The sequence below is a fragment of the Sceloporus occidentalis genome, unplaced genomic scaffold (genome assembly GCF_023333645.1).
Source record: "Sceloporus occidentalis isolate IW3139 unplaced genomic scaffold, rSceOcc1.0.p SCAF_7, whole genome shotgun sequence".
NCBI lineage: Eukaryota > Metazoa > Chordata > Lepidosauria > Squamata > Phrynosomatidae > Sceloporus > Sceloporus occidentalis.
In genome coordinates this window covers 29216804-29232709 of record NW_028316987.1, presented here as the reverse complement: position 1 = coordinate 29232709, position 15906 = coordinate 29216804, and the positions used below count along the sequence as shown (strand labels likewise).

General features: G+C 40.7%; 1 protein-coding gene across 1 annotated transcript in view; it reads left to right on the top strand.

The window, feature by feature from the left end:
* RAMP3 (receptor activity modifying protein 3) overlaps positions 1–14065 on the top strand; it is an 84729-nt gene extending 70664 nt beyond the window's left edge. Inside the window, exon 3 of the mRNA XM_089532498.1 lies at positions 13300–14065. Coding sequence (XP_089388624.1) covers positions 13300–13555 — 256 coding nt within the window. The 3' untranslated portion in view covers positions 13556–14065. The remainder of the gene's footprint in view (positions 1–13299) is intronic.
* Positions 14066–15906: the final 1841 nt, after the last annotated feature.

The following is a 15906-nucleotide window of genomic DNA, read 5'->3' as shown; positions in this document are numbered from 1 at the left end:
TTTCCAAGGCCAATGGAAGGCTTTTTTATGGAAATAATAATGGTGTGGAATTTTCATTAGAAATGCAGTAGGGGAAAAATCGGTTTCACTCTGGGTCACTGCACATTGTGGTGTTATTGAAATAAGGAGCATGACAGTCACTTCACATTGGCCCCACTCATCTACATTAGTTAAGACAAAATTATGTGATTACTACCAGAGCATCAGGGACACATTTAATTTCTCCCTATATGTAGTTTAGCAAAAAGACTTTTCCTAGTATTCTGAATTTGAAAATTGAGTATATTGCTCTATTTTTTACTTGAGTTTTGTTAATATATGTGTATTACTCATTTCATTTCTGTCCCGCTTTCTCACAGAAAGGGACCCAAGGCAGCTCACAAATAAAACCATTTTATAGTTTTACTATAAAAAAATTAAAAAGAAAATTAAAAACAATTAGCTAAAAACAGTATAAAATTACACAAACATACAAATGTTAAATACATAACTAAAACACCCCCCCCCCACATAAAAGCCACTCAGAAATGATTATATATTAAAAGTCTGCTTGAGTAAAAAGATCTTTGTGTGCCAAAGGAAAGCAGAGAGGGTGGCAGCCTAGCCTCCTGTCTACATTCCAGAAAGTGGGAGCATTCCAGAGGGAGCAAGCACACGGGAGCCCTCATGTCCTCACCAAGTGAGCCTATGATGCAGGACCAAGAGAAAACCTTCCCTCATAATGTTAGGACTCTTACAGATTCCAGTCTTTCAGATAGATTCCAGTCTTTCAGCCATGTGGAGCTTTATAAGTCATGACCAACACTTTGAATTGTGCCTGGAAATAAAGCTGTTTCAACAAGGAAGTTACATGCTCCATATAACTGGCCCTAGTCAGCAATCTGTCACATTTTGAACCTGCTGAAGTTCAGCCTTGAGAATAGAGGGTTAAGAGGTGATATGATAGCCCTGTTTAAATATTTGAATGGGGGTCATATTGAGGATGGAGCAAGCATGTTTTCTGCAGCTGCAGAGAACAGGACCCAGAGCAATAGATTCAAACTACAGAAAAAGAGATTCCACCTCAACATTAGGAAGAATTTCCTGACAGTAAGAACTGTTTGACAGTGGAACACATTCCTCTGGAATGTGGTGGAGTCTCTTTTATTTTTGAGCCTGGATGACCATCTGTTGGGTGTGTTTTGGGTGTTTCTGCATGGCAGGGGATTGGACTCAATGGCCCTTGTGGTTTCCTCCAACTCTGATTCTATTATTCCCTCAGTCTAGACCAGGGGTAGGCAACCTTTTTGACCTGGGGGCCGGGTTGCTGTCCCTCAGACAACTGGGGGGCCGAAGCCAAAAAATAAATACTTAAAAAAATTAAAAAATATATAAATAAATAAACCGGGACAAATGTAGGACAAAATTTTCTAATGGAGGACACTTTTTTAAAAAAATGGAAGACATGCAAAAAAAATTGCTATTTTTAAAAAAATGTTAATATAAATGCATGTTTCTGAGACTTCTATAGACAATTGCCCACCGCTTGCCCCCCCTTGCCCGCCTCCTCCTGATAGGCCAAAGGCCCCTTGCCCTCGCGCGAGAGGCCAAAGGCCCTGGCAGCAATTGGCAGCAGGACCGGGCTGGGGCCAGTCCCAAGGCCTTGCCGGGCTGCATCCGGCCCACGGGCCATAGGTTGCCTAACCCTGGTCTAGACACTACACTCCTATTGATGCAACCTAGAATTGAATTGGCTTTCATAGCTGCCACATCACATGCTGACTCATTTTTTTTTGGTTTTTTAAATCAAGTAATAGAATTCCAATTGACAGATTATATAGCAGGTAACACCAAGGCCCTTCAGGCAAAATCCCCGCTTTGCCTCTAGACACCTTTAAAGTGATTCACTGTAAACTAAATTAAAATGACATTTTAATTCTACAGAGACAGGTCTCACTAAGATCTCAAATGACCTTTTACGGGCCAAAGCTAATGGACTTTACTCTGTTCTCATCCTTCTTGATTTGTCTGCAGTCTTTGACACCCTTGATCACAGCCTTCTAGTTGATATACTCTCTGACCTTGGGTTCTCAGACTCTGTTCTCAACTGGTTTAGATCTTATTTGTCAAACAGATCTTTTGCAGTGGTCACAGGTAGTCATCCTCTGTTCCCTTATCTGTTGGAGTTCCCCAGGGCTGTGTTCTGGGTTCCCTTCTGTTTTCTCTCTGCACACTGTCCTTAGGTAAACTCATTCACTCTTTTGGTTTTTCCTACCATCTGTACGCCGATGACACCCAGTTGTATCTTTCCACCCCTGACCTTTCTCCAAGTCTTGAACAGCAAGTTTCGTCTTGTTTCACAGCTGTCTCGCAGTGGATGCGCCATCGGCGTTTGAAGCTCAACATGTCCAAGACGGAGCTTCTTGTCTTTCCTCCTAAGTCCACCCTTCAACACTCCTTTTCTGTCTCTGTGGACAACATTTCTATTCAACCAGTCCAGCAAGCCCGCAGTCTTGGTTTTATCTTTGATTCTTCTCTGTCGTGTATCCCTCAGATCCAGACCATAGCCAAGGCTTGTAGATTCTTTTTATACAACATTGCCAAAATCCGACCATATCTTTCCGCCTCTACTGCCAAGATTCTGGTCCATGCCCTAGTGGTCTCACGACTTGATTACTGTAACATCCTCCTGGCTGGGCTTCCTCTTTCTCACCTCCGTCCTTTAATTTCTGTCCAGCATTCAGCTGCATGCATTATCACATCCGCCTACCGCTCTGACCACATCTCTCCTGTGTTGGCATTCCTTCACTGGCTCCCCCTCCCTTTCCGTATTCAGTATAAGCTCCTGCTGGCGACGTTTAAAGCCCTCCATGGGCTGCCCCCCCTTATTTATCAGACCTTCTTTCTCCTCACCTTCCCACCAGGGCCCTCCGTTCTGGTAGTCAAAGTCGGCTGTCCCAGCCCAGGATTTCCTCTGCCCCATCTAGGATTCGCCCCTTTTCACTTGCTGCCCCTCACTCCTGGAACCTTCTTCCCTCGCGAGCAAAGGTCATCACTTCTTTAACCAGCTTCAAAACGGAGTTGAACACCATCCTGTTCAGAGAAGCGCTCCCAGACATTGCGTGATTGTCACTTGCTATATGATTTTTTTTGTTGCCTGTTTTATTGAACCATTTCCTGTATTGCTATGTGTTTTATTTGTATTATCCTATCATTTCTTAGATTGTACGCCATAGGCAGGTTTACTCTTTTATATTTGTTGTTTTTACGTACAGTGCTGTGCAAATCTACAGTGCTATATAAATAAATAATGATGATGATGATGATGATGATGATGCAGTTCACTTTGGTTGTCAGGGCCCCACTTCATTTTGTTGATTTATGTCTACCAACATTAAGAATCCTAGCAAAATCCCTGCCAGTTGGAAACAAGATATTGTTGTGCCAATTTATAAGAAAGGTCAAGCCACCGATCCAGGGAATTACAGACCTATTGGCCTGTTATGAATAATGGGAAAGTTACATGCACATGTCCTATGTAATAAACTGACTTCTTTTTTGAACTGTAAGGGGTTATTCAGATAGTGAAAACAATCCAGTTAGAATCTGGGTTTAAGCTTTGCTGTGCACATACATTTCAAATGTATCTGATTAAGTTTTTGGGTGCTGTCAAAAACCTATTTAACCTGGGATAATCGATGTTGAGGTTTAATAGGAACGCTTCTGGAGGGAGTTCAAATTTACTCATAGTATCTTACATATAACAGCCTGTACTTTTTGCCTGTAATTTTTCACTTTGGGTTATGACCACCAAACATTTCCAGCATCTGTTTGAGTTGGGGTTTTTTAAAAATATATTTTGTGTAATCTCTCTGGTGTCAGATACCACCCAAAATATATCTTGTAGTAATTTTCCCTTAGGGCTTGAGATGCTGTATATTTTACTTTCTTTTTCCATGTACACTCCAATTGTCCCATCTCAACAGTGTGTCCCAGATTTTTAGTCCACTGAATCATGTTTTCTTTTACAACCTATGATTCCATTTCATACCTTAATAAAATCTTATACATTCTTTCTACCAAGCAACCTGTACCTGTTCTTAGCAGATTTACCAGTCTATCAAGTCTATTCCTTTTGTCCTCATATCTAACAGGTACTTTTCTTTTATTTGTCTGAAGAGAAACCAATTATGGTTTTACCTTCCCCTCTAACCTCCTCTAGTGATTTCAATTCTAACTTTTTTCCTTGTTGTCATTTTTTAAATAAGTCATTATATGACCACCATTTTTCATTTAGCCATGGGTCACTCTTTAAAAGTGCCTCATTGGGTAAAGCCCAAGATAGAATTTGTTTACTTACGTATGTGTAGACACACCCAACTAAAGATGGTGGCAGATTTGGGTGTGCAACGCCAGTACCCTGGTGAGATCAAACTCTTCTACCCAAAAAGGCTCTGATGCTGAGTGTAAAGTTCAAAAAGGGGGAAGTTTAATTTAAAGAACAAAAATAAAGAGTTTTCTCCTCCCCAGCTCTAGATAAATGATACTTTACAGTTTGGCTTTCAGCAATCTTCCAGATGTCATCTCTCTGGGTTTGATCTCCTCACTCAATGGAGCTGGTGCAGGGTCTTTCAGCTCCTGAATTCTTTGACTTGATGTAGATAACTAAACTGGCTAACTGATTGGCTAATGTACTTGGTTACTAAATTGGCTAAAGTGTAAGAAATGCCCTTTCTGGCTGTCTGGGCTCTGACCAATAATCCACGACAAACTTCAGGTAAAACAGAAAGTTTATTATAAAGATTAAGTAGAAGCATTCCTGGCCACGTCTTTGAAGAATCTGAGGCACACAAAGGGGAAGCCTTAATTTAAAGCGACCAGTGACTACCACTCTTTTTTTCCTTTCCCTCTCACATGTTTTCTCCAAATCACCCCCCCCCCCTCAGCGGAGGCTTGGAGCCCTACATCAAAGCAACCCAATGCGGGCATCATTTGGTCTTCGGACATCCTCTGTCTTGGGAAAGCTATTGATGCTTAATTGATGACTTGTATCTGTGGAACCTCTCTCAGTCGTAAATCTTTCTCAGGGTGTGAAACATTCTTTGTCCGGTTAGCCTATGTTTTGCTTATGTGACACATTCAATTACAAATCATGGCCGCAGATGGGCATTTCCCATAATGCTTATTCAATTGAGTCCTACAGATACATACCTTTATTTAATCCATATATATATTGCTAAGACACTTTAAGATTTATATTTATATATGATAATATATATATATATATGTGTGTGTGTGTGTGTGCATATATATATATATATATACACATATATACATATTATATATATGTTAACTACTAAATATGATCAGCTTTAACCAGTCTACCTTCAAACATTCCAACACATCATACAACAAGGTGAAGGTTGTATGTACCTATCATCAATGTGCAAGTAACTAATTACTAACTTAGATGAATTAATCTAAACTCTTTACATCATCATGACAGAACCCCGAATGAATAAATGAATGAAGGGGTTCTGACACTGGGCCTGTTTGCCACCAAAAGACTGCCTGCTCACAGCAAAGACTGCTCCAAACTAAAAGCCTCAAGCTACAACAGAACATGCTGGGAAAGGGCAAACCAAACCTGGAAAGAATGCAGGGGATCCTACAGCTCCTCCCAGAAATAATACAATGAACTTTCCTACACTAAAATATTCTGTGGCCTGAACCAACACAAAAGAAAATGCCGGGGGAGATTCAAATAGTCCTGGCAGGACATCACACTCACCGCTCAAAATTTCAACGAAATTTTGCAACTTTATGACCTATCTTATCCATTTATACAACAGATCAAAAAGTTCTATCTAACACTTAACAGAGTAACTAAGTCTGTCAAAGGGTCTTTGATACTTGACCACTTTGTCTTTGCTTATAGTTCCTATGGTGGCTGTCTCTGAAAGTTGCAAAATGGATGCTTCTTGATGTTTGATCTAGGCTCTATAGGAACATATTGTCTGGGCAAAGTAAGGTGTTCAATGTCTTTGATCTGAGACGCCCAGGCCTTCCATGCTAAGTCCAGGGCTGGGGACAAATATTCATTCTCACAGATGGCTGGGAGGGAAAGGCCAAAGAGCTTCCCTGATACAGGAGATGCTGAAGATGGTGGTGCATTGTCCACTGGAGCACCTATTCCCCGCCAGAAGGCCCAGTTTATAATGGATCTTTTCCTTTTAAATGGCTTTTGGCTCATCTCATTCAGCTCATGGCCAGTGGCCAGGCGACTTGGCTTGAGAATGAACTGGCACTGAAGCTCACAGGGCAGCCGTTCCATCAGAAAAGCCCCCTGAAGGTCCAGAGGGCAGACACAGTCTTTTGATCCCAGCATCTGAGGCAAAGTGTCACGAATGTGGCTCATTTTGATTCCAAACGGATATTCGTGTTCAATAAGGGGATACGGAACTTCTTCTTTCCCAGAGTTCACCCACAGCAGATAGTCTTTTTTACAGCCATTAATTTCAAGCTGCTGCAAGGCCATGAGGATCACATCATTTGCTGTGTCCATGTTGGTTACGGTTAAGGTTTTTGAATATGCACAGTTTCCAACATCCTTTGCAGTAATCTTCAAGGGAATGCTCTTGGGGTAGTCTTTTGCTTTCTCTTCCTTTATTTGACTTTGAAAGGAAGTCAGCCACTTCTCTTTCTGTTCCACGGAACTGAAACTAGCAACGCAGTTAGTGGTGGGCCATCCTAAAACGACTTTTCCAGGCTAGCACTGCCCTCGCAGATATCTTCCATGTAAGATGCTGTCCACATTTCGGAAAGGCGTGCCTGACTCCTTAGTTTGAAATGCAACTGTGACTTGGGTTTGGCAACCACGATGATATCAGTGAAGAGGAATAGGTGACGTTCCTGGGTCTGTAGACCTGTCTTTAGCTGTACATGTCCATCCAGAAGGAATATTCTGGTGGGACAGAGGAAGGACTGTACAAGTGGACATGTCTCTGGACTGATGGGGGAGAAGCAAACTTCCCTGGCACTAGAGTCGAAAACTATTTTCACCTTTTCTGGCTTTTGTGGGTGAGTTACCTTATAAGAAAACACCTCTCTTTCCCACATCTCCTGGAGCTGAAAGGGTAGTTTTTGGAGCACCTGTCGCTGTGTGATGTATTGATCTAAACAGGCTAGACCAGGTAACTCTGGATTACATTTTGCAGACTGAAGTTCAACTAAAAGCTGACTTAAGTCCCAAAGTTGACTTGAGGATTGGGAACTTATACAGCCGGTTCAGTAAAGATGCTTCTATTTCTGTTGATGCACCATATCGCTCCTCTAATCTGTTCCACGCTGTCTGCAACGCCTTAACTGGGTCTGAGACGTAGGCCACGTAGATTCTCTGGACCTGAAGGGATGAGTTGGGGCCCAACCATGCCATGAGTAAGGTGAGCTCCTCATCTGCCTGTAGTTTCAAATCTCTAATGGCTCTCTGAAAAGTTACCTTTCATAAGATAAAGTCTTCAGGAAGGTCTGAGAATTTCTGGACTCCCTTGTCTCTAAGGTCCTTCCTGGGAGTTTTAAACATGAGTGGTGAAGAAGACTCCATGAAGCAGGGAATGCTGTGGATATAGTATATCTTGATTCAAGTAAGGCCTTTGACAAAGTCTCCCATGACATTCTTGCAAACAAGCCAGTAAAATGTGGGCTAGACAAAGTAACTGTTAAATGGATCTGTAATTGGTTGACCGGCCGAACCCAAAGGGTGCTCAACAATGGCTCCTTTTCATCCTGGAGAGAAGTGACCAGTGGGGTCCCACAGGGCTCTGTCCTGGGCCCAGTGCTATTCAACATCTTTATCAATGACCTGGATGACAGACTTGGGAGCATTCTTATCAAATTTGCAGATGACACCAAATTAGGAGGAATAGCTAATGCTCCAGAGGACAGGATCAAAATTCAAAATGATCCGAATAGACTAGAAAGCTGGGCCAAAGCTAACAAAATGAAATTCAACATAGAGAAATGTAAGGTACTGCACTTAGGGCAGAAAAATGAAATGCACATATATAGGATGGGGACATCTGGTTGAATGAGACCACATGTGAAAGGGATCTGGGAGTCCAAGTGGACCACAAGTTGTAGATGAGTCAACAGTGCAATGCGGCAGCTAACAAGGCCAATGTGATTCTAGGCTGCATGAATAGAAGTAGTGTCTAGATCAAGAGAAGTAATAGTGCCACTCTATTCTGCTCTGGTTAGGCCCCACCTGGAATATTGTGTCCAGTTCTGGGCACCACAATTCAAAAAGGACATTGAGAAACTGGAGTGTGTCCAGAGAAGGGCGACTAAAATGGTGAAAGGTCTGGAAACCTTGCCCTATGAGGAACGACTCAGGGAGCTGGGGATGTTTAGCCTGGAGAAGAGAAGGTTAAGAGGTGATATGATAGCCCTGTTTAAATATTTGAAAGGATGTCATATTGAGGAGGGAGCAAGCTTGTTTTCTGCTGCTCCAGAGAACAGGACCCTGAACAATGGATGCAAGCTCCAGGAAAAGAGATTCTACCTCAACATTAGGAAGAACTTCCTGACAGTAAGGGCTGTTCAACAGTGGAACACACTCCCTCGGAGTGTAGTGGAGTCTCCTTCCTTGGAGGTCTTTAAGCAGAGGCTAGATGGCCATCTGCTGGGGATGCTTTGATTGGGATTTCCTGCATGGCAGGGGGTTGGATTGGATGGCCCGTGCGGTCTCTTCCAACTCTATGATTCTATGAGAACCGAGCACTTCTTTAGACTCGTAACGAAAACCAGAGATAGTGACTTTAAAACAAGAACAAGTTGAGACTCATGGACAAGACACTCAGGACAGTGTTAATGATAGTGACACTGAGGGTGGTCAAGGCACGTTCATGCTTCCCATGAGGTCTCAGAAAGGAAAATTCTTTGTAATAAAGCAGGCACAAGCCTCTTCTGTGACAGCAGTCAAAAAGAATTGTAAACACTCCAGAAAGGTCCAAGAGAACATACACAGAGCAAGAGGGGGTGAAAAACCCAGGGCTCTGGCATTTGTGGCAGAATGTAGCCAAGATATATTTGGTGAGTTGGCAAGGCCTGTTGCGCAAAAGAAATCGAGGATTGATAGCACCAGGGAAGGCAGAGCCAGGTGTGCCAATAGCATAGGCTATTGAGTAGTAAGAAAAGGACAATGTAGTGGACATTATCACGAAACCTGTATCTGTAGAAAGGCACACGTAATTGGCCAACAAGTTAGGTTTCAGTGATTAAGCTCACAGTTTGTAAAGGTTAAGTGTAAATGACACATGGGACACACCACATGTCATTTGGAGGGGAATGTTAGGAAATGACATTTATGTGTTCACAAGATAGAGCTGTAGTGGAACCTATTACAGTTCCAGTGGCAGTTGACAGTTGACACTTGAATTATGGAATGTTGATGCTGTCAGTCCTTCTGAGAGAGAGTGTCGGTGATGACAGTTGGTGTTAGAGTAACTGCCTCTCTGTTTTTGTTGTTTGTTAAATAAGTAAGTAAGTAAGCAAGCAAGCTTTCCATACAGTTTATTTTTTAAGCAAAACGAGAGTGGGGAAACTGCATAGGAAAGCATGCTCATGTACATGCATGGCATCAGTTCACATGAAACATGCAGTTTAGCACTGGAGAAGGGAAAGACACCTGCAGCTCAGATTCATTTCTGTCTAGTGACTCTTGAATGAAGGGATAAAAAAATGAAACAAGGAAAAGGTCTCAGATACTAAAACCCACAGAAAAAAGACTACTGATAATAGAAAAGCACAAAATAAATAGAATAAGGGAGGTAAGTCATATATTCAGAAAGGAAACATAAGTATACCGTATCTACTCAACTATAAGTCGACCTAATGGATAAGTGAAGGGCAGGTTTTGGGGGCAAAATCATGGATTTTGATATGACCGGTGGATAAGTCGAGGGTAAAATTTAAGGGCATGTAATGAAGGGTGTAAAAGTTGAAATAAAGGAAAACAATATCTAAGAATTTACAAAATTCCAGCAGCATAACTATTTGTGCTTATACTAAAGGCTGGATGGATGAGAGAGTAGGAGGGAGGTCAGTGCTTCCAGGGCAGATTAAACATGCTTTTCACCAGGGGATGGTTTTTGTGTGTGTCTGTGTGTCTGTTAAAGTACAGTACTTACACTGACCCGTGGATAAGTCAACTCAGTTTTTTTGGGTCAATTTTCAACCCAAATTTCTAGACTTATACATGAGTATATACAGTAATCAGAAATGTTATAACCATGTCAGAATATAATTATGGCACACATATCAATGACAGGTAATGGAAATGTGTAAAAACAAGCCTACATAATATGTTACAGCAGATTGAAAACTGGACACGGCTCTATTAACTTTAATGGTTGTGTGGAATAAGGAATTTCAGTATGTGCTGTTTGTTATCCAAACAGGTAACAAGCAATACCTGCTGAAACTCTCTCTTCTATACAACCATTAAAAAACTACAGAAGCTATCTCTAGTTTTCACTCTGGTAATCCTACCTATATCACCCACAGAAGAGAAAAACACAATTGAGTACAGGCCATAGTTTTGTGAAACCTATGGTTCAGGTTGTAGAATAATATCTTCAGTCAGAACTGGCTCCAGTCCCCAAAGATAAGATGACCTCTCCTGGGACTTTTGAAGTCATTTCACAAGTCTTCATCAGATAAATTAAGTGGTCTCAGACAAACATGGCAGTTACTAGCATCCATAGAAGTAACCATCTGTGCTGGTAAAAATGCCCAACTTCATCAGCATAGCAAACATTTTAGAAGGATATGCATGCCCGAACAGCTCACCTAGAAATAACAGTTCATACACTGGGAGTTTCAAAAGCAGCACTTGGAACATCTAAGTGTATGAATGGTTAATTCGAAGTACAGATGGCCAGCATTTGTAATAGTACGTTTCTTATATATTTTGATATTGTTTTAATGTTTCTGGTTATATTTATGTTTACTTTCTGAACATATGACTTATTTTCTTTATTTTTATTTGTTTTGTGTTTTTGTGGTACTGGTGGTCACTTAATGAAAAAGGCCAGCTGGTCCAAAACTTTCCTGGAAGTCATCTGCTTAAATCAGTTACCTGCCATTCATCTCCAGCTTGAGTGTCTGACCTTGCTGTGCTGGCATAGTGAGAAGGAAACCCCATCAGGTGTAGGTCTTCTCCTCATCACCATTCATTGCTTTCCAGAGGCATCAGGGTAGATCTTCTCTTTGCCATTGTTTGCTCCTTTCCCTTTCAAAGGCTTGATTGTTGTGACTAAGAAATACTTTATATAATATACAACATGGTCCATGTGAACTGATGCTGTTCATGTACATCAGCATGATTTGCCTGTGGTATTTTCTCAACTATTTTTGTTCTGCAACAGAACAGAACTGCAAGGATAAGCCATGCTCACATATGAATAAACCTGCATACATGCTGATTAACAGAAAGTGTTCTTCATGAGCCTTACTCCCCGATGACTGTAAAGGTAGTATATAAACACCAGCATGACCCAGTCTGTAGTCTTTTTTTGAAACATTAAATAGTTATTGGGAGCTCAAAGAATGTTAAACTGTTGTGAGATTATAGCTCTGGAATTTATTTCTCAAGGCTGTGCTCTGTGTTAAGTAGTTTTCACTTTATGGCATGCCCCACATGCCATTGTCCAAATTATGGATATCAGCAGAAAAGAATAAAATGAGAATAACTGTTTAATTTTCAGTTTTTCATTAATAACCAAATGAAGAGCTTGGAGAATTGAAAGCATATGTATTTAATTTTTTCTTACTGTGAGGAGGGTCAGTGCAGGTAGTTTGTGAAACACTTCCTAAGGACTTTATCACACAGCGGGAAATTGGTAGTTTAAATGGTGATTATCCCATGAAAATCGTACAGTCAAGATTAACATTTTCACACACAGCACAATAAAAAGCCATTATCCCAGGAATAATCATGCAATAAACAGCAACAAATCATTCATGGGATTTTTCCGTGAATGATTTGTTGCTGTTTATTGCCTGGTTATTCTTGTCAGGGGTTAAAGTCAGCACACTGGGAAATGCTTGGATATATATATATAAACTCAGGAGCTTCCAGTGATTGCTTTGTGGGTTGTAGTAGAAGTTGGTATTCGTTTGTGATCTGTATTATAGCACTATAAATAAAGAACTTCGGGAGACTTGGCTTGACTGGTCGTTTATCAGCAGAAGCCTGGCATCGGTTGCTGAGAGTCCCCAGAGGTTCCTGCATTTCTTCAGTTCCTGGAAGACATCCAGCTGTTGTTATCTCAACTGAGGACTGAGAACCACGTATCTGAATTTGCCAGTTTACTCTGCCATATGCCAGCATTGGCTACAGGGCTCAGATGAGTTGCTGACAATTCTTGGGATGATGGCTTTTTTATTGCTTTTCATCATGATGTTGTGTGAAAATCTTGATCGCTGTTGCGTGATTTTCATGGGATATTCCTAGGATAATGGTGCTTTAATTGTGATGTCATGTGAAAATCTTAATTGTGAATGCATGATTTTGATGGGATAATCACAGTTTATACTTCCAATTGTCCCTATGTGATAAAGTCCCAAGAGTTGGAGAGGGATTAGTTTCGCAGAAACATTGACTTTCAGAGTAATGGAAGAATGAAAGGAGGCAAAATTTCACATGCTGTATGATGGTCAAATACTTTTATTTCTCAAAAAGTTCAGTGCATTTCAGCCTTACCACCAACTGGCCTTTTTCAAGAGCAATTCTCAGACATTTCTGGAATTACAGTCTGTATTCTTTATAGATGTGGACCTTTAAATCAGACATGCTGAGAATTAGCAGTTAGCAGTGAAATATATGCAATTCACTCCTATGTTGAGCCTTTAGGAATCAGTACATTTTAAAATAATTATAATCCTTTGTGCTATATTTTGCTCTGAGGCTATCTGGTTCCCCTTCAAGAAAAAACAACCGAGTGTACTGCTGACAAATTCCAAAATTCCAATGGATTGAGCTGTGACGATATTGACATGGATTATTTTTGCAGTGCGGATGCAGGACTCAAGGAAATATACAAGTCCTTCCGACAGGGCTGCATTTTGATACAATGCTGTATCAAAAACATTGTCAGACATCCCCAGCAAATCTTCTCTATGTTTTTTAAAGCTGATTGAACATGAATATGTCATGCTAAGTTGAAAAGAAGGAAAGAGTTTTCAGCCGAGGTTTTTTAATTTGTTCAAAATGAAAGTATCTGTTTGTCATATTTATTTCTGTACTCTTTTTGTTTTTAGGTACTACAACAACTTTACACTGTGTACAGAACATAAGGCTTTAATAGCAAGATGCTTTTGGCCTAACCCTCTTGCTGAGGGCTTCATCACTGAAATCCATAGACAGTTCTTTTCAAATTGTACTTCAGAAAAAGTACACTGGGAAGATCCACCGGATAAAATTCTCATCACCTTGATTTTCATACCAGTTCTTCTGACAGTTGCCATGATCGGTCTAGTGGCATGGTGCAGCAAGAGAAGTGACATTTTGGTGTAACTGACCTTATCACCATTTCTTATTATAGTATGTCCTCTTCTACCACCACCACCACCACCACCATTTTGTTTAGAATGATTGACAGAAAATAATTATACATTTTATTCATGAAGAATTTTAGACTGTGTAAAGGAATAAAGGGGGAGGGTATTTGTGTAGCTATACGAGTCTACTTCCTATAGCCTTTATTCTTGAAATACCAATATCATTTTGACAAAGAACAGAATGACTGATGATCACATTTTTAATGGGAACCATATGGATTGAGCTGAAAATATTATCTGAATTTGCTGTCTGAAGCTGATCCTCCTAACAACCTAAAGATGACACTGTGTATTGCAGATCAAATACAGTTATTGTTTTGGATTTAAATATGAATGAGTCTTGTAAGTATGAGCCTTAGTGACTTAATCATACTTTCCTTGCCAAAGAGATGTAAACCTGAGAAGATTATTGCACCAGGGTTAAAACGTTCCCCGGTGCGTTCTAATGGGGGCGCGCACGGAGCATGATGGGAACCCAATGGGGCCCAGAATGCTAGTTTACTGCACACAGGAACGCCGCCACCGCTGCCGAGCGTTCCCATCACGATCCCATCAAGTTCCAGGGGACTCCATTTCTGGGGACGCTTTGAAACAGTTCCCAGAAATGGTGTCCCCTGGAACTGGATGGGAACGTGATGGGAACGTGATGGGAACGCTTGGTGGTGGCGGTGGCGTTCCTGTGTGCAGTAAACTAGCGTTCTGGGCCCCATCGGGTTCCCATCATGCTCCTTGCGTGCCCCCGCGCGTGCACGTTAGAACGCACCGGGGAACGTTTTAACCCCGGTGCGATAATCTTCTGAGTGTAGCTGAAGAATATAATTTTCTTCTCCTTCTATTTCCCAGTTGTATAAACATAAAGGAAAGTTAGAAACAATGTGAATAAGGAATTGTCAGTGAATCAAGACACAGATGTGTTGGCCCTTCTATATATAAGGAAATATCAAAAATTGCTCTTCGGGCATATCATCTTGGAGTTTGAAGCCTCCAGAATGTACTTTAGGAAGGATGTGGGTTTCATTTTCCAAAGTTGAGAAAAAGAATGAGAGGGGACTGGTTGACTGAATTTATTAATGTAGAAAGGGAACTGTTATATTTCTCTTGTTTTTAAACTACAAATGTTATTGTTAATTTTACAACACTCCCACCCCAGGAGGATTTAAGGGTTTTTTTTGGTGATATACATTAAACAGACAAATTAATGATTAAGAAAATACTGCAGCTATGTTAGTACTTTCAGACTATTGTGTATTGGATGTTACTTTCTGTACCTGGAGCTTGGAAATGGTCTTCCCAGACAAACTTTCATATACAGGATGGGAAATTAAGTTCTATCAGCAAAAGCTGGACACCATTTTTGAAGATGCATTTGCATTTTAATGTGACATGCTAACTTCCCAACAGGTTGTGTTCTCACCATAAGTATCAGATTAACCAAATCTGAAGTGTCCTCCCAGCTAAACATTCTATTCTGAGTGATACTTTTTTCAGTTCAGCATTTTTCTTTCACAGATTATACAAGTAAAGCTAAAACTGCTACCAGCTCTTTCTAGAAATCTGTCTGCTATCTACAATTTCCATCTAGTGCTCATTCTACATCCCCATGCAGGTAGTCTCTCTGAGACACATTTCTCAGTCTATGTTAACATGAAAATGTTCTTTGTGTTACTACTATTTTTCTGTAAAATGACATGAGGGAACTATTTCCAAAGCTTTCTGGAGCAGTTTGACATCCCTTTCAGTTCAGCAATGCTATGATTTCTAAAATACATCTCCACAAATTTCCTTGTGTCTTATATAAATGTCAGCAACTGGCTCACACGGTCTTCATCAACAAAGTCAAAATGTAGAACAGAAGTCTAAACTAGAAACTTTATTGAAAGAAAGAAATTGTATAAAGGCACAGTTCATGGCGTCATAGTCAGATCTAACTTATCATAACAATTTGACCATTTTATAACCCAGTTGACATCCCACCCCACAACAACCCTCATTGGTTAACAGTTTCCCGCAAAACTCTAATTGACAACTTAATTATTCACTCAGCCCAAAACTCACACCAAGTTTTGAAAACCACTGCATGGACAGTTAATTCCCACCAAACTTCCCCACAACAGTGAGATAAGGGCTCCCTGCTCACACCACCTTATAACCTTGAAAATCACAACCAAAAGTATTCATAACTGGATCAGCAATATTTCCAAGAACATACATGGATAACAATTCTAAACAACACTCTTTCATTTAGCTATCCCATCAGGGTGGGCTAAGTAGTGAGTGATCAAATAAGTCCCAGCTCCTTCAAGGCTG